Source organism: Sphaerodactylus townsendi, linkage group LG02 (genome assembly GCF_021028975.2).
Source record: "Sphaerodactylus townsendi isolate TG3544 linkage group LG02, MPM_Stown_v2.3, whole genome shotgun sequence".
Lineage (NCBI taxonomy): Eukaryota > Metazoa > Chordata > Lepidosauria > Squamata > Sphaerodactylidae > Sphaerodactylus > Sphaerodactylus townsendi.
In genome coordinates, this window is record NC_059426.1 from 489,650 (window position 1) to 509,089 (window position 19,440).

At 49.8% G+C, this 19,440-nt stretch overlaps 1 protein-coding gene across 1 annotated transcript in view; it reads left to right on the forward strand.

The window, feature by feature from the left end:
* Positions 1-390: 390 nt before the first annotated feature.
* Positions 391-19,440, forward strand: part of LANCL1 (LanC like 1) — a 30,952-nt gene continuing 11,902 nt past the window's right edge. Inside the window, exons 1-3 of the mRNA XM_048485364.1 lie at positions 391-610; positions 7,612-7,728; positions 14,531-14,742. Coding sequence (XP_048341321.1) covers positions 530-610; positions 7,612-7,728; positions 14,531-14,742 — 410 coding nt within the window. The 5' untranslated portion in view covers positions 391-529. The remainder of the gene's footprint in view (positions 611-7,611; positions 7,729-14,530; positions 14,743-19,440) is intronic.

A 19,440-nucleotide genomic window follows, 5' to 3' on the forward strand; every position in this document is an offset into this window, starting at 1 on the left:
TACCTCACAGGGTCGTTGTGAGAATAAAACAGAGGAGAGGGAGAGAGAGAGCCAAGCAGAGGATGCACAAACCACATGGGGTACGCGGGGGAGGGGGAGAGAGAGCTTGGAGATTGCGTGTGTCCCCCCCCTCCCAGGGAGCACCTCCAGGGGGAGGAGGGGGCACCTCTGCTGCACCGCAAAGCGCTTGCCGGGCCTGCCATCCTCCTCCTGGGCCAGCTGGACCCGGGCCTCCTGCAGCCCACATGGCCAAGGGTGCAGAAGCGCGGCTGCTTCGTTTGCAGCGAGCGCGCCAGCCCTGCAATGTGGGACAGACCACCCCCCGCGCGCGCGCAGTTGCGTGCTTGGGCCGCTTTCCCGTTGCACGCGCGTGCGTGCTCCGGGGACTCTGCCCAAGCACGCATCTGCGCGTGCGCGGAGGGGGGGTTGTCGCCCCACATTGCCCGGCCCGTCTGTTCCTTGAAAGCTCTTAGCAGCAGCCAGGCTCCGGACACGCGGGTTGCAGCGCACGTGTGGACGCGCCTTCGCCATGGCCCAGCGGGCCTTCCCCAACCCTTACGCCGACTACGACAAGTCCCTGGCCGCCGGCTACTTTGACTCTGCCGGCAGGGTGAGTGGGCGCTCGGCTCGGGGGGAGGCTGCCCCCGCTCGGCCTACCTGACAAGGGTGCGCGATCTGGAAGCCGACTCCAGGTGGGGCCGGGAGATCTCCCGGAATGGGAGGGGACGGAGGTGAGCACCCCTGCGGGGCAGGACACCCTCCCCAAACCTGGCCTGCACGATCTGCACCCCTAAAATCTTCCCAAACCCGAAGCTTTGGGGGCTTTCTTGGAATTTGCATTGGATGCAGACAGTTTGCCCCGAGAAGACCCCCACCCCCGCTCCGCTACTCAGGACTTGCTCAACCTCCGCCCATAAAGATCCCTTAAATGCCCCCTGCCCTCCCGTGCAGCATTGCTTGAACCACCCCCACCCCCACCCCCAATGCAGAGCCAACGCCAGCCACCCTGCCAGGCTCCGGTGCGTTCAGATCACAGCCTGCAAGCACCCCTCCCTCTCCCTCGCCCCCTTTGAGTCTGGGGGACAGCAAGCCAATGGGTGGCGGAATTATGGTTGTCAAGTGGAGGTAGTTTGCCATCGACTGCCACTCCGTAGCAACCCAGGACTTCCTTGGTGGTTTCCCATCCAAATACTAAGCAGGGCCGACCCTGCTTAGCTCCAAAAATGCAACCAGATTAGGCTAGCTTGGTCCATCTGGGTCAAGGCAAGTCGCCAACAGAGGTGGTTTGCCGCTGGCTGCCTCTGCGTAGCAACCCTGGACTTCCTTGGTAGCCTCTCCTCCAAATGCTAACCAGGGTTGGTCCTGCTTTGCTTCCAATGTCTAGCCAGGGCTAGCCCAAATACCCCAGGGCAACCTCATCTGGTCAGATCTCAGAAGCCAAGCAGCAGAAGATGACAGAATAGCCCTCATTTTTTGCTCACCTCTTGGGGGCTCCCCGAACTACTTTATTTTCCCAGAGTCCTCAGTGTGGGAGCGGGAGCCTAAACACGGATGGAAAATTCTCTCACCCTGAGTGAGTGCCTAGCAGTTGCTTACTGAGCTCTGACAGTTCGATTCACTATGGTGATTTAGAAACTGCGAAAGGGGTCTCCAACTCTGGTGCCCCAGATGTTCATGGACTACGATTCCCATCAGTCCCTTCCATCATGGCCAATTGGCCATGGGGCTGATGGGAATCATAGTCCATGAACATCTGGGGCACCAGAGTTGGACGCCCCTGCGACGAAGGTGTTTTGGAGACATTGTGAAGCCCAAAGATACTGACGTTCAACCCCCCAGCTGGAAAAATGCTGCTCTGTGGAAGGTGCGGGGGGTTCAGGGGCAGTGATCCTGCAAACCGTGGAGTGTTGATGGTTCTGGGTGGTTGGGATTGGTCAGGATTCTGCCCCCCCCCCCCCCCCCCCCCCCCATGAATCGGAGATTCAGCAGAGGGTGCACATTTTATCCCAGCTGCTGAAAAGCTAAGATGAAAAGAGCTTTCTGGGGAAAGGTGTGGCTGAGAACACGGAACTCCTGAACTCGGGACTCTTTTGCTGATGCCCTTGGGCCCGACGATGACCTTCCCCCTTTGAGCTTTCACAGCAGAATATTTGGCTTGGCTGGTGAGTCTTCACTGCGGGGAAAAATGTGCTGGGCTGGGCACTTCTCTTACCCCCCGAGTCTCCGCATAAAGGAAACATTATTCCTTCTGGCAGCCGCTTGCACTTTGAGTTACAGTCTCTCAAAAGATATGTAAGGCTGTGCTGTGGGAAGAGTGAAGGACTGTCTTGTGAAGAGCCTTGAAGATGAGCGAAGATTTTGTTTAATGAGGTAGAGGCTTTCACGGGTCAGCTCACCTGACGCTACAATGATTGAGAGCGCCAGGCACCAAAGTGGCGGCGATCGGGTGAACAGGAGGGAGCTCAGCCAGAAGGGCTCAAAGGAGCCTGTTTGCCTCAGGCCACTTTCACCTAGAAGGGAGGAACAAGGGAGAGGCTCAGGTGGAGGGGGTAATAGGCCAGGCATGGCATGCAGGCTGACCTGGGCAGAGAGGTTGTTGAGAGGCACCTGGCTGCACTGGGTGGGTATGGATCCCCGGCGGGGCCAGATGGCCTGCACCCGGGAGTGCTCCAGAAACCCTCCAGAGAGCTGGCAGAGCCTTTGTCGATCATCTTCTTGGAGGGTGTGAGGCCACAAGACTGCTGATGGCCCAGTGTCTTCAAAAGACGGCAGAGGGATGGCGCAGGGAACTACAGGCCAGTCAGCCGGACCTCTGACCCAGGGGAGGCGTTGAAGCAGATTTTAAATGGGTCAATCTGCGAGCTTCTGTAAAACAATTTGATGATCCAGGTCAGTCAGTGTGGATTTGTCCCCAAAAGGTCCCACCGGGCCAGCTTTGTCTCCTCTGACTGAGTGGCCGGCTGACCGGATGGAGGGGGCACTGGGGACGTACTGGCAGTGGCATTCCTGCCTAGGGACAGGGGGTACCCTATGTCCCCGGGTGCCCCCCATTTAGTCACGTGGGGGGACACCAACATTTCCTAGAATTACGTTTGTTGTGTTTTTTAAATTTTTTTAAGAAGTGTTTTTTCCGCGTTCCGGTTCTGCAGGGGAGTGTATTTTTTTAAGGCTAAGCGGCACTAACATTTCAGGGTAACATCCAGAGACTGTCCTCATGATACCACCCAAATCTGGTGATGTTTGGTTCCAGGGGCGAAAAGCCAAAGTTATGGACCCCAAAGGGGGGTGCCCCATCCCCATTGTTTTTCAATGGGGAGCTAACCTGAGATGGGGGCTACCCATTTTGAGGGACCATAATTTTGAAGTCCCCTGAGACATAACTTCATAAACTTGGGAAATAACATCATAAGAATAGTTAACAAGATGATACCCTAGAGGAATTTTTTGCATGTCACTAGCTTTAAAAATCTCCCCAGGCAAACACTAAGGCACCAAGAAATTTGCCCAAGATTCTTTGTTTTGCAGTATTGACTTTTGCTCCCATTTGTAGCCAATGGGGAATTTCTGAGTGTGTAGGCAGGCTGCACATTTTTTGAAGATCAGAGGCACCAGACTTTCAGGAGGGTGGCTCCAGGAGGGCCCTCACTGGTAATAGCATCCAGGTTTGGAGACCTTTTAGCTTCTGGGGGGTTCCAGATTTTATGGGCCACCCCAAAGGCTTATTTGTTTAGCCACTCCTGCACATGAAAGCCTGTGGGCTACAGGTTCTCTCAGAACTCCTCTCAACTCCTCCCCCACTCCAGGAAACCAAAGCTCACCGAAACTTTGGATGCACTATTACTCAAGGGCCTCTTGGAGGCCACCTTGAAAGTACTGAAGCCTCTATCTTCAAAATGTGCAGCCGGCCTCAGGGGAATTCCTCATTAGATTACAATGGAGCAAAGTCACTGCAAAACAAAGAATCTTGGGCAAATTTCTTGGAGGTGCCTGGAAGGGATGTATTTTTAAAGCTAGTGACACCAAAATTTCAGAGTATCATCTGTTAACTATTGCTTATGATGCCACCCAGAGTTTGGTGAAGTTATGTTTCAGGGGGACCAAAGGTTATGGTCCCTCAAATGGGTAGCCCCATCTCAGGTTATCTCCCCATTGAAAAGCAATGGGGATGGGGGCATTCCATTTTGGGCGTCCATACTCTTGCTGCCCCTGAACCAAACATCATAAACTTGGAGTGGTATCATCTGGAGCTGATCTCTGGATGATGCCCTGAAATCTAGGTGCCGCCCCAAAGCTTTAAAAAATCGCTCCCTGCAGGCAGAAAAACACCAAAATACCCCCCAAGGAAACCCAAATACAGCTTGTATTCGCATTTGTTCATATTTGGGCAGGACCTTAATGTCAGACCGGACAATTTTGTCCGAATGTGCTAAATTTGCCCAGAATTCAACCCGAATCTGCTATTTGACTCATCCCTGAATCTCCAACCCTCAAAAGTGGTTGTGCTGTTTCAGGTGAGGAGGGAGAATCCACCCCCAAACAGCATCACTTTCCAGTGGGAAATTTTGTTTTAACCAAGGGACCCCCAGATTCTCCCTTTAAAAGGTAGATTTAAAAGAAGAATCTAAGGCTCCCTAGTTTAAACACCATTGAGAAGTGATACTGTTTGGGAGTGGATTGGAGAATGTTTGTGAGAGATGATGCTTTGAGCATTTGTTTGGTAAATGTTTTGCTGGGGGGTGATTTGTGGCAGGAGATTTACATGCTTAATACCCACTTGCACTGGCTTGGAGTTGTTTCTCAGGCTAACAACCTACCTCATAGGGTGGTTGTGATTAGGAAATTAGGAAAAGAGTTGGTGGGGAGAGAGCCATGTATGTTTTGCTAAGGAGGTGGGAGGTGTTTGTGAGGCTGGTACAAAAAAAATCATTGTTTGGTCATGGTGGGTGGGGAGGTGCTTGGCAGCCCTTATGCCAAGGGGGGGGGGCAAAACTCAGGTTTTGTCCCAAAGCCAGTTGTTGCCTAGAGTGCGCCCTAGTACTGGCTCTGGAACATTGGGAAGAATGTTTTTACAGTGAGAGGAATTCAGCAGGGGGACAGGCTGCCGGGGGGGGGGGGTTGTGAGCTCCCGCTCACTGGCAGACTTCAAGCAGTGGCTGGACGAACATTTGTCAGGGATGCTCTAGGCTGATGAAGGCCTGCATGGCCCCTTCCAACTCTATGATTCTGTGATTCTTCCTCTCCTTCACAAAATCATGGAATCATAGTTGGAAGAGACCCCAAGGGCCATCAAGTCCAACCCCCTGCAATGCAAGAATGCACAATCAAAGCACTCTCAACATGTGCTCATCCAGCCTCTGTTTAAAAACTTCCAAAGACTCCACCACTTTCCAAGGCAGTGAATTCCACTTGCCCAAATTGCAAGCCAAAACCCACTTAATTATCGTAAAGTGCCAACATGGCAATTTAACCTGAATACTGAAGTTTTCGTTTTTAAAAACCTGTTTGCTCCAAGGCATGCGTTACTCGGGAGAAAGCTTGGTGAAGCAACCGTGCAACACTTTGAATGGGTGAATCACGACCCTAGGAGGGTTTACTCAGAAGCAAGGCCAACCTAGATGTGTGTGGGGGGGAGGTGATTTTCTGCTCCCCCTACATGATGAACTCTGTGCGCGTGCTCACAGAGAGGGCTCTGAGTGCCACCTCTGGCATGCATGCCATAGGTTCACCACCACTGATCTAGACACTATATTCCTATTGATATAGTCCAAAATCGCATTGACTTTCTGGGTCACCACACCACAAAAGTACCTATTGAAGAAATTTAGCTATTACAATACAGTTCTGTGTAGAACTGCTCCAGCCTAAAGCGTAGGATCATATAGTTGCTGAAGCATGCCTGCTGGAAAACACCGCGGCATGGCCGGGGCGGGGGGGTGCCTGCTCACGCCCAGGGTTTGCAGAGGATGGCGAGGCGAGGCAAAATTGGGAAGGTGAGGTTAAAAAAAGGTTGCAGCAAAAAATATATATATATATTTTCCTCCATTAAGGAATTCCAGGTTTTGCTGTAGAAAACGGGAAGGTTCTTCTGAACACTGAAAGCAACTCTGTGGAATACTTTCCTCTTTTGGAAGGAATGGAAGAAATGCTTTTCAAGACAGCTTTTAGCCATTCCAAATATGTCAATAGACCCCAACATTAGGGAGTGTTAATTCCTGGGCATCCCAGACCGAGTGGCTGTGGCTCAGTGGCAGAATCTCTGTGTGGCACTCAGAAGGTCCCAGGTCCAATTCGTGGCATCTCCAGTTGGAAAGGAGCAGGTGAAAGGCCTCTGCCGGAAGCCCCGAAGAGCAGCCGCCAGTCTGAGTAGGCAGGACGGGTCTCAGTGGGCCGAGGGTCGGATTCAGTTGAAGCCAACTTCATGTGTTTGCGTGATTTCTTTAAACGTGAATAGTTTTTGTAGCAATTAGTTTGCTGTCATGTGTGACAATTCCCCATCAAAAGAAGAGGATTTGGTTGGGGAGGTCACCTGATCCAGCAAGCGCAGACCTGGGTTCAAATTAAAGTTTGCCCTACAGATCATCCTCGGGGTCTGTCCTGCCCATCTGGAACAGCAGTCTGCTTCCCAGAGACGTCGTAGGAGGAATGTGGTGTGGATTGTGGAATGCTTTTTGCCCTAAAAGAGCTCTCCGTGTGTAACTGGTTGTCCGGATTTTCCCCGCTTTCTGCCAAAAAGGTGTAAAGATCAGTTGGTTTGATACTTCCAAGTCAGATGTATCTCAAGTTCTTAACCATCTGAATCCAGCTATCACTCTCTGCCTGCATCCATTCAGCATTAAAATATGATTGTGAGAGCCTAGTTAGATAGTTCTCCTCCTCTAACAAATGCTGATCTATTAGTTTCCAGATCTTTCTACCCCTTTTATGTAGCAGCGCAGGCATGCCTGGGCATTTACTGCCATCCGTACTTCCAGCATGAAGAAGAGAAACATACCCTGCAGTTCTCTGGTGTGCTGTGGATTGGCATGCGGGCTGGCATATGCTGGCACATCTTCCTGTCTGCCTTGGAACACTGACTGCAGTGACTCTGGGCCCGCTGTGCTGACTCGGTAGTCTGCTTGTGATGAGTCGGCATTGGCTGTTCAGGGGTGCCATAACAGGGCCGTTTCCATCCCTTCCCTCCACTTGGCAGCCAGTGAGCAAAATCGCCTGCTGAAAATTTGAGCAGCCTCCGAGGTCCCCTCTGGGCAAAGCATACACAACCATGAGAGGAGTGTCAGCGTAGAGGCGACCAAGGCGCGGAAAGAGCCGAGGTACCAACATGGTTGGGAGCTGAGCTTCTAAATATTTTAGGACAGGGTTCTAATTAGAACAAGTGAGCTTCCTTGAAATCCGCCGGTCTGTCTCTTCAGGGACAGGTGTCTTCGAGGAGGTGGCGATGCAGAACCAGGCCTTGATTATTGTTATTCCCGTTGGAGTCTGAATAATTGGATTCTTGAGGCCCCTGGGGAGGGGGGGAGGGGCCATTTTTCTTAGGAAGTGCTGAGCAAAGCACTCTGTCCACCACCTTGTCTACGGAGACGTGATGCCCTGTGTTTCTGCCACTGCCCACAGCTGACTCCGGAGTTCACGCAGCACCTGAACAATAAGGCCCGGGAGCTTCTGCAGCAGATGGAGCGGGGCCTGAAGTCCACGCCGACCCCGGGACTGCCACGAGCTACACCCGGATGGAGCCAGGTAGGCCCAGTGCGGCAGACTCCGAGTAATGGATGAAGAAGAGGCGTAGGAGCGCTGGAAATTCCCAAAAGGACTCTGGGGGAGGGGCTGTATTGAGGCTGGCATTGGGACAATATTTATTTATTTATTTATGTAGAAAATTTTGGTCAACCGCCTTTCTTCCGTACAGAGCTTAAGGTGGCTCACAATGTAAATAAAATACATAAAATCTAATAGATAGTTTTTAAAAAACCCCAGTTTAGGACTACTTTAGTCAAATGCAGTCCTAAATGAAATTGTATTGTCAAGGGTTTCACAGCTGAAATCACTAGGCCGTGTGTTCAGTGGTTCTTTCTCCTGACGTTTTGCCTGCATCTGATGCAGGCAGGAGAAAATATCACTGGGCACACAGCCATACAACCCGAAAAACCCACAACATCCCACTACATGAAATTGTCTCCAGCTGCCACCTGAAGAGCAAAAACCAAGAGGCCTGGCCGGGGGAGGGGGGTTGCTCTGTAATTGTGGAGTTGCTCCAGGAAGTTTCTTTAAGCCTCATTTGTTGTGTGTGTGTGTGTGTGGGGGGGGGGGTTAGCCAGCAGAGTGGCAGAGGCCATCCCATTTGTTTGGACCACTGGTTCCCTTTTCTCTCTTTTGTGGGTTCCGAACCTTCCCACCTTGCCTAACAAGAGTGGAATTGGGGGGTGAACCTTTCTTGGGAAGCCTTCTTGTGGTTCACAACCTGAGATACGGAATGGTTTGCTATTAAAGGATCTCCCTCCCTCCCCCCCCCTCCCCCCGCCCCCCACTTTTCAGGCTGGAAGAAATGAGTCGGGCCAAAACACAACAGCATTCTGTCTTAGTAGTTTTTACCAGAACAGCTTGTTTAGTACCTGCTCATGTAGATTGGCTGGTGTGACCTGGAAATCTGTGTTGCAATGGCGAATTAAAACCACTACGTATATTTTGATAATATTGTCGAAGGCTTTCATGGCCAGAATCACTGGGGTGTTGTGGGGTTTCGGGGCTGTATGGCTGTGTTCCGGTAGCATTTTCTCCTGATGTTTCGCCTGCATCTGGGGCTGGCCTCTTCAGAGGATCTGATGGTAGAATCAGATCCTCTGGAAACCCTACAACACCCCAATACCGACATTGGTTGGAGGCAGTTCTGACCTGGTTGAAGAGTGGCGCGCCAGTGGGCCATTCCCAGTCTGTCAAATTGCATTGTTGGAAAGGTGAACCCAGGGCAGATTTCTGTGCGTGGCCAGCACTGATGCTGCCGATTTGCGTGGCAGCTCAAGGATAGGTAAGAAGGAACATCCTTATGAACACCCCAGTGGCCAGACACAGGCGAGGCGAGGCGAGGTGTCGGTCTCATCTGCTGCCTGCGCCCTCCCCCATTCTCCCCGTGACGTCTGTTCCTAAATCTTGATCACGAAATTTGGCCTGAAGGAAATTAGCAGAATTTTGCCTTAAGTTCTGTGAAGAGCGAAGGTCCGTGGGTCCAGCATAATGAAACACTAAACTTCAGGATCTCTTTTAACCAGCGGCCCAAAAAGCATTTAGCTGTGCCGACCCTTTGAAGCAGCAATATTCTTTCAGCGGCTGGGGCTCTTTCTCGTGCCTTTCATGTGCCCCATGAGAGCCAGTGTGGTGTAGTGGTTAAGATTCTAATCTGGAGAACCGGGTTTGATTCCCCACTTTTGCAACTGAGTGGCGGAGGCTTCTCTGGTGAGCGGGGTCTTGAGCTCCCGGGCACCCTCAATGAGCAGGTGGAGGACTGGAACTCCAGACGCTCCGATGCCATCGAGGTGATTGCTCCCCAGTGACCTCTGTGCCCCCGGTCGCAGCAGGCTCCTTGGTATACTGGGGAGTTACGCCAAATGAAGCAGGAACTCAGACGGCTAGAGCGAGTGTGGAGGAAGTCTCATGGCGAAGTGGCGCGAACAACTTACAGGACGTTTATGAAGGCCTATGAGTTGGCGACGAAGAGGGCGAAGAGTGCTTATTTCTCATCCTCTCTCGCATCTGCTAGCTCCCGCCCAGCACAACTATTTCGGATTGTTCGGTCCCTCACCTCATTGATGGAGGGCTCCACACATTCTTAATTGGTCATTGGCTGTGAGGCATTTCAGAGCTTTTTTGCGGATAAAGTCACGTCACTCTGCCGGGACCTTCCAGCCACACTTGATACAGTAAGGGAACTCCGAGAGGCTCGCTTAAGCCCGACTTCAGGTCAAGTTGGGACCGGTTTCCCTGCTTTGTGTAGTCACTGAGTGTTGACTTCGGGCAGGGGTCCTGGCTGCTGTTAGACCTACTACCTGCCCTCTGGATCCGTGCCCCTGCTGGCTGATAAGAGCTTGCCGGGAGGAGTTACGACCCCACCTGTTGAATATAGTCAACGGCTCCCTTGAGCAAGGAGTGTTTCCGGGTGGGTTGAAGGAGGCAGTGGCCCGCCCACTCCTGAAAAGACCATCTTTAGATCCTAGTGATCTGGCCAATTACTGTCCTGCCTCGAATCTTTCATTTCTGGGGAAGGTAATTGAGAGAGTGGTGTTGGAGCAGCTTCAGGGTTTCCTGGAGAACGCATCGGTACTCGATCCCTTCCAGTCCGGCTTCCTTGCTGCGCATGGGACGGAGACTATCCTCGTCGCCATCACAGATATACTCCACATGCAGCTAGACCGAGGCGGATCGGCGCTGCTAGTGTTACTCGATCTCACAACAGCGTTTGATATGGTCGATCATGACCTTTTGATCCACCGCCTGGCTGCCTCTGGGATACGGGGCATTGTCCTTCAGTGGATTGCCTCGTTTCTCCAGGGTCGGGGTCAGCAGGTTTGGTGCGGGGATAAGGCCTCCCATAGGACCCCGCTTACTTCGCGCCGCTGAAGATTATCGAGACCTTGCTTTCCCTCGCTCTTATTTAACATCTACATCACGACCCACACTTGCTCAGCTGGTGCGGAGTTTTGGGCTGGTAGTTTTGTCAGCAATATCGCGGATGACACCCAGCTCATTCTGCTGATGGATGATAGATGACCTCTGCCGCTGCAGCTCTACAGCATTATCTGGAGTCAGTTTAGCTGGATTGGTTGAGGCAAGACCAGGTTAAAGCACTAATCCAGCGAAGGCGGAGGTCCTTTGGCTGGGCCAGGGGGAGAGACCAAGGGATTTTCAGCTGCCTGTTATTTTGGAAGGGTCACGTTGGCCCTAAGCGGTCCCTGGCTGCCGCCAGCCTGGAGGAGTCTGCCTGGACTCTTCACACTATCGCGATGGAGGGGCCAGGTGGCCCATGTTACAAGGTTCGCGGTTTTCATCTTCGACAGGCCAATTTTGGCTCCCTATCTCTCCCAGTCCGACCTGGCCACTGTGATCCATGCGACCCAGTCACCTCAAGGGCTGGATTACTGCTTAACTTCGCCCCTCACAGCGGGCCTTCCCTTCGCGGCTGATCCGAGAAATTGAAGCTGGGTACAGAATCGGCGTAGCTAAACTTTTGGCGGGTGAGGTAGTTATTTTAAGATCATGCCATCCCATGCTGTGCGCGCCTGCACTGGCACAGTGGAGTTCGGATAGTTTTCAAGATGCTGGTATTATTGACCTTTAAAGGCCTTATGCGGGATGGGGGCCCTCATACCCTCGCGCGGACGCATCACCCCTTATGTCCCACATAGACCACTGCGTTACCGGCGGTAGGCGAAACTGCTTCAGAAACCCTGAAACTCTGCAGGCGATGCGGCTGGCCTGCGATCCGGGCCGGGGCGCTTTATTTCTGGCCCCTGCCTGGTGGAGCAGCTCTACCTCCGGCTGTCCGGGCCCTGCGGGACAACTTGGTGAGTTCCGCCAGGGGACCTGTAAGACTGAACTGTTCCACCGGGCCTTTGGTGAGGCCGGCTGTGGATCTACCGCCCCCCACTGAGGCTGCCAGTTTTCCATCTTGGCAGGGCCTTGATTCCATCTTGGGCCCTGCCTCTCCCCTCCCGGCCTTTCGATCAGGCGCCTGTCTTTAAATTTTGCTTGCTCTTAACTTTGTCATTTAAATTTTAAGAAACTGCTGCTGTTGGAAATTTGTTTTAATGGGGTTAAGTTTTATTTATGTATTTTATATGCTGTTATTGGAAACAGTTGTACTGTGAGCCACCTCGAGCCCTTTGGGGGTGAGGCGGCCTATAAATCCAATAAATAAATAAATAAATAAATAAATAAATAAATAAATAAATAAATAAAATAAAGGAGGGCTCCGTAGTGCCTCAGTAGGAGAATAAGACCCTTCACATTTACAGATCCACTGCTTGTGATTTCACTTATTTGTTGACAGATCATAAAACGGGCTCAGCCTCTAGCCCAGGGGTCTGCAACCTGTGGCTCTCCAGATGTTCATGGACTACAATTCCCATCAGCCCCTGCCAGCATGGCCAATTGGCCATGCTGACAGGAACTGATGGGACTATGTAATCCATGAATTTAGTTTCTCGGAAAGAAACAAATTGCTGAACCCTGGAATTCTCTAATATTCTGCCTCTTACCCATCATGATCATTATATTATTACATTTCCTAGAGAAACTTGTTTTGCTACTAGTGGGTAGCAGCGCTCCCGGGATTAGCCATTCTCGGTCTTCTGAGGAGCAGGTCTCCAGCGAATGGCAAAGGTCTCCTGTGTTTCCGGCTGGATGGGTGTACTTATGTGACTCCTGTTCATCAGAAGTGCAGAGCGCAGGATCGAAAGACCTTGGCACATTATTGCTGCTTCCTCTTGGAGGGAGAGCCACACCTGCACCTTTCGGTTTTCCAGGAAAGGAGGGGCCACGCTGCCATTTCACCCATGTGCTTTTTCCACCCTTGGAAAAGTCCTTCTGGCTGTGACTAGCTGCGTGGTTGCTTGCAAGCTGACCCAAGGACAATTTTTTACCTTGACAAGTTAGGCATTTACCCTCCAGTGTGGACAGATCTGATTGCCCACCCAGGACTCAGGAGGGTGATTTAAATATTAAAAAATGCTTTGGAAAATGGCTGGTTTAACAGGATTCGGCTTTTCGCTCTTTCAGAATATTTCTCACCTTTTACGGACATGACTGATGCGAATTTGCCTGCCCGCACCTCCCTCATTGGAAATACTAACACTCCACCTGCCTAGAGAACGGACAAGGTTATTAACTTCAGCTGGAAATGGAAACTTGCCCTTAATATACATGCAGAATGGAATTGTCTGTCGTTTGAAGCTTTAGAGATTACCGGTGCAAAATGAGAAAATGATCTAAATTTAAAACTATCCCCAGTGCAGTGGAAAGTAATTTTGAAGGCTGCTCTTTTTTTTCTTTTCTTTCATTTTTTTTTTTAAATCCCAGCATTGAAATCTGCCCAGGCTGCCTCTGTTGCTTGAGGCCTCAATATGGGCTCTCTGGAAATGGTTAATGAGATGGGAAGCAGCGAGGAGCGGAGAAAAACCAACCTTTCAATAGATGATGCTGGCCCCTCTCGGCCCTGTGACGTGCTTGGGGGTCCATAGCCCCCCACGTGCTAGCAGTGGTGCCTTTGGGCCAGCCAGTTTGGAGGCAAGAGGCTCCATGTACGGTGACGGCCATTTTGAACAAGGCCATGCTCATGGCTTCTTAGTTGCATATAAGACCGTGTACCGGGGCCAGTTTCTGTTTTCTGGAGCTTGCTTGTGCTAAATCATTATCCAATCTTTCAGGAAGACTTTTTTTTTTTAAAGGAATGACTTTTAAAAGAATTGTCTGAAGCCGCAGCCCTCGCAAGACCTTAGCAAGGCTGTTGAAAATAAGACATTTGGGAGGACGTTAATTTATACAGTCGCCATAAGTCGAAAGCGACTTGTCAGCACCTAATGCGCGCGCGCGCACACACAGTGACTTCCCTTTCTTTCTTTCTTTCGGCTTCTCCCTCACCCCCATCCCCTCATTTTATAGCTGTGCCCCTTACTCTTGTGTTATCATTCTAAAGGTGCCCACAGACTCAAACAGGTAGGGATCTAGAAATGTCAGAATGAAAGCCCATGGTGAAATAACGGCTCCTTGTCCTTCCAGTACCCACCACATACAGGCTCCATACATACCACAGACACCTGTCAAATAGTCAATGTGTATGCCACTTGAATATGTTTTTTGAGTTACAGTTATTTTAGAAGGGCAAGCAGGTCTGTTGCAGGGGAAATGGTTACATTCAGCATACAGGCAAACTCTTCTTAAATAACTGCTGCAGAGCAAACAGGTGCTCCAGTGCAGAATAAACTTTCTTTTGCCAGCTGTCATAGCTGAGGGAATGGAAAAGAGGTAGCAAAAGCTTGATTTTCTCAGATAAACATTGGAGATTTTGGCCCAGAAGTCTTGGCAGGGGGAAGGGTAAGAGAAGAAGACCCAAAAGAATATCTGCATACTTGAATATTTTTGGGAGTCTTTGTGGGTGAATGCGATGTGAACTGGAACCATGTCACCTGTAAAGCAAACCTTAATGTGAGCTTGTGAGAGGATTTCTCAAAGTCGATGAGTACCGTAGCACAAAAAAGCTGGAGGCATGACCTCTGGAGAAATGTATCACAGATCACAGGGATAATTTCAAAAGGAAATCTTGTCTTTTTTCACTGTAGGCATCACTAATATAGAACGCGTCGATGTTCACCTAAATGAGTTATCCCATTTTCAGACATTTGCCAGGTCTTTTGTAAAGGTGCCTCAGGTGGGAATCCAATAAATATCCAGAATTGTGCTTCAGGAGTTACTTCAATTGGATATTAAAATGTCAAGCTACTGTATCTGAATTATTAAAGAAGAGGATTAATTTGAGGCCGCCTCCTTTTCAGGCATTGCTTTGCTCTACTTGCATCTCTTTGACGTGTATGGTGACCCTTCCTACCTTCAGATGGCCCAGGAGTACGTGAAGAAGAGTCTCGGCTGCCTGACAAAGCGGTCCATCACCTTCTTGTGTGGAGACGCCGGCCCGTTGGCGGTGGCTGCTGTCGTGTACCACAAGTTGCACAATGACAAACAAGCTGAAGATTGTATTGCTCGGTAATGTCTGAGTGTCGTTTGAACTGATGTTCCTCATTGAAGTTCAGTTTCACCCTTCTGTGCTTGTTGACGTCAGTGGACTTAGAAAGACAGAATCACCCTGTTAGATTTGTAATACTATGGATGATCCTATTGGCCAGGATAAATAGTACCCAGCCTAGCCCAGTCTCCTACGATCTTAAGAGCTCAGCAGGAATTGATTCCTCCATCAGAAATCAAATTGGATTAAGGAGACCAACAAAAAAAAAGCGCCAGAATTTGCTATGCAGGAGGCGAGCAATGACTTGAAGCCACCTCTGTGACATCAGCAATGTTGAAAACCCCATGAGGGGCCACCACAAGTCACCTAGGACTTAACGTCACTTTCCACCACCCGTGGATGAATGTCCAGACTTGGATGGTCGAGGCTAGCCCAATCTGATCAGATCTCAGAAGCTCAGAAGGGTATTTGATCTCATGACTAGGAAGGGAAGCTGGAAACCGAAGAGAGGGAGTCCATAGGTTGCCAGAAGTTACTTGCATTTGGCAAAGTTCTCAGCCTCTCTTGCCTTGCCTTACGAGGGGTCACCGCTTGATGACCTTTTCCGCCACTACCAAATGGTACTGTGGCATTTGGAAGGAGGCCAAAGCTCCATTTTTAAGAAAACCGGTATTTTTAGAGAAGGCATAAATAACACTCATCTTTTTCTACCTATGCACTGAAACTGTAGGTTAAATAAACCCGTGAATTCCATTATGTCACTGACACGGCTGCCAGAGTAGAGCATCTTCCCAAGATGACATCGTCACATTTAAGCGCCAACTATAGGAATTTGTATATTAGCGGTTATTTTAATTGCAAAAACGTGGTTTTAAATTGGTATTCATATGTAATCTATGTAACGGGTAAGCTGTCCTGAGCCTTGCTTTACCAAGGAGGGCCAGGTATAAATAACATTTTTGTTCTACGTTTGGAGGAAGGGGAATTAGTCAGTCTTACAGCTTCTCAATATGAGTTTGAAGGAGAACTAAATGCTGCCGTTGCAGGCCTTCCATTATTCTCACTTGGTCTAAAAAGTCTCCCTCATTCAGAATGACCCTGTAAGACTCTTGTTAAATGTTTGGGTTGCTGGTGTTCTTTTTCACACCTGAATTAATATGGTGATAATCTGCATGTAATTGTGTGACACACACACTCCCCGAATGTGAATGAGATGACTGTGGAGATCCGGGGCATGTCCAGGATGCCGGTCTCCAAGCCCTGTTGGGGTAAAACGGCAGCTCATCCACTTTGGGATTGCATAAAAATCCTTGAACTTGAGGGCCAAACTAGATGAGGTCTCTGTAGCATCTGGAGCTGCACAGTGAGGCAAACAGGACCCTCCGGTGACTGTTCTGAGTCAGGGGAATGATGAAACGGAAGCCTGTTCCTCGCACTCTGCACCCTTGGGCCAGTTTGGATCCTGAGGCACTTGGCAACAGGAGTTCCCCAATATTGTGTGGAAAAAACACAGTTGTTGGGGGCGGGACCTCAACTTAACTCGTGTCAGAGGTCACATCTCGTTTGACCCTCAGAAAATAGTACTCCCTGCATTGTGTTTCTAACCGTTGCAGAATATAAATGCTTCTCATTTTGTAACTACAAAATTGTTCAGTGTTCTTTTAAACAAACTCTTTTTTAAACAAACTCTATTTGGGCAACATCTGCTTAATGTCATAAATATCCTTAAAATATCATTTTGTTTTACTTTATTTTCCCACCCACGTCCATATTTTCTGTCCATATTTCTACCTCTGTAGATTTAAATATTTCAGTCTTTCGTAGCCCACAAGCCATTCTGAAAAAGAAAAACACTATTTTGGTAATTACCTGCGTGAAATCTCAACATACATCATGCATCCTCGTTTTTGAACAGTTAAAGGTTAGAATCCAAGGAGACTATTCATAAGACGTTAACTGATCACAGAGAACGGAAACGCAGGTAGCTCTTTGGTCAGCCCCACTTTGAATATTTGCTGTTGCTCCTCTGTCTGCGTCTTCTGAGCAGAATCTCCCACGTGTCTCCCCCACCCCAAGTTTTACATCTACTTTGTCATTTTGTCATGACCAGGATCGTTAGAGGGCATCTTGCATCTCTTTTTCCCTGATGTGAATCGGCATGTTTACAAAAAGCAGGAGCCCGAAGGGACAGCGACGGAAGCGCATTCTCCACCCTAAGAACACTGGCCCTGATGCCAGCCCCCCCCCCCCCCCGCTTGACTCACTTTGCAGTTGGACTCCTGTTCCTGCCAGCCTTGTGGGAGGGAGTCCCACCTGATCCCACACTGCCACCTAGTGGCTCTGCAAGGGCAGGACGTGGCTACTGTAGAGCAATCCCAATCCAGGCCTCCTAGGTTAGATCCCTTCAGCCCAAACTCTGCGAATGTGCCTCAGCTGTTCTTTTTAAAGCCTCCTGGGAAGGAGAAATCCAAGAGCGACTCGGTTTCTCTTGTTTTGACATGTCTTCCTGATGCCGCTCCAAAATATATCCACCCTGAGTCTAGAACCTCTTCCCTGTTCTTTCTCCCTCAGTGGCCGCTCTTAGTGGCAGTTGTTAATTGCCAGTCTAAAATGGCCGCCATGCCACCATCCTTGGCTCTCACAGCATGAGCTTCCAACCCCCCAACCCCCATGTCCGCTCCCAGAATCCTCCTTAATCCCCTTCTTGCCTTTTCTGTGGCTTCCTTCTTTCTCCTGCAGGCCAGCTGGAGTGGCCATTTAGGCTCTCTTTTCAATTGTCATCATATAGTGAGAGAGTTTGCATTAGTATCGGTGCAATCTCATTTTAGTGGCCAATGCGTAGGGTTCACACCAGAAAAAGAAGGCCTTCGGGAAGCAACTGAACATTTCCTCCTGCAATGCATTGTCAAAGCCTTTTATGGCCAGAATCAACTGGCCGTTGTGGGTTTCCCGGGCTGTGTGGCCGTGGCCCAGTGGTTTTTGCTCTTAATGTTTCACATCAGTGGCATAGTGGTTAAGAGCAGGTGTACTCTAATCCTTCGGAAGAACCGGGTTTGATTCCCTGCTCTGCCGCTTGAGTTGTGGAGGCTTATCTGGGGAATTCAGATTAGCCTGTGCACTCCCACACACGCCAGCTGGGTGACCTTGGGCTGAATCACAGCTTCTTGGAGCTCTCTCAGGCCCACCTACCTCACAGGGTGAAACATTGTTTGTTGTGGGGGGCGGGGAAGGGAAATTATGATAGCTGCTTTGAGTGTCGCCCACAAGAGAGAAAAGGGGGGATATAAATCCAACTCTTCTTGTCCACCCGCATCTGTGGCTGGCATCTTCAGAGGCATGTCTTGGTAAGATGTGTTTCAGGCACGCCTTACTGTGACTTGCCAGCCAGAGATGCAGGGGAAATGTTAGGAGCAAAAACCACCTGGCCACGGCCACACAGCCCGGAAAACTCAGAGCAGCCAATTTCCTCTTTCCTTTGTTGGTTGCTTGTCTCGATGGTGCAGCCACTAGGGATCGTTTGGGGAAACATTTTCAGAAGGCTTGCGTGGAAAAAAAGGAAGTGAACGCTCTTCTTCCCCTCTCCCCAAATTATTGTAATTTTATTCTGATTGTATCAAGGCTATTTCTTTATCAGGACAAATGTTAAGACTTCTGTCTTGGAATCTATATCTCGTAGGTTTGCCAAACAAAGATTGGGAAATTCCTGGGGATTTGGGGGTACAGTTTGAAAAGAGTGGAGTTTTGGGAGGGGAGAGACCCCAGTGGGGTATAGCGCCATAACGTCCACCCTGCAAAACAGCCATTTTCCACCAGGGAATTAAGCTCTGTAATGTGGGGATCTGCTAGAATTAGAGGAGATCTCCAGAACCCACCTGCAGGTCGGCAACCCTGTATCTTTTCCTCTTGTAAAATTCACATCAGGGTAAAATTCACATCAGGGTGGCTCAGTGTAGTTCATGTGTGAGCAGTGCGTAGGAGCTTAGTCAAAAGTAGCAGGGATCACAACCAAGAGCTTGAAATTGAGTATCTGCACGTCAGATTAACGTTTGAAAGAGAGCAAGAGGCCAGGCTAGGTTGGAGACTCCTTTTCATCTGCCTCTCTTTCTGTGGTTTTTCATGTTTCCTTGTTTAGATCAGGGGTGTCCAACTCTGACGCGTCAGACATTCATGGACTACAATTCCCATCAGCCAATTGGCCATGCCAGCAGGGGCTGATGGAAATTGTAGTCCATGAACATCTGAAGCACTAGAGTTGGACACCCTTGGTTTAGATGGTTGTGTGGATCAGTATTAGAGCATCTCCCTAGCATTCAGGACGGCCTGGCTCAGTCGCTGACATTCCTAGTTGAAAGGATCCGGTGGCAGAGCCGGTGTGGTGTGGTGGTTAGCACTGGGGTAGGAACTGGGAGGACCAGGCTCAAATCCCACTCGGCCATGGAAACTCTTTGAGTGACCATGGGCCAGTCAGAATCTCTCAGCCTAATCTACTGTACAGGGTTGTTGTGAAGATAAAATGGAGGAGGGGAAATACAATGTAATCTGCTTTTCATCCCCATTGGGAGGACAGCCTGTGTCTGAATGAAGGAAGTGAAGTGAAATGAAATAAACGCAGTGTGAGTCCTGTTTGGAAAGAAGATCTTTGGAGGTTGAGACCCACCCCCTTAGCATGTTTTTTTTCTTTTTAAAAAATGCCTAGGGTAACTGTTTGTTTCTTCTCC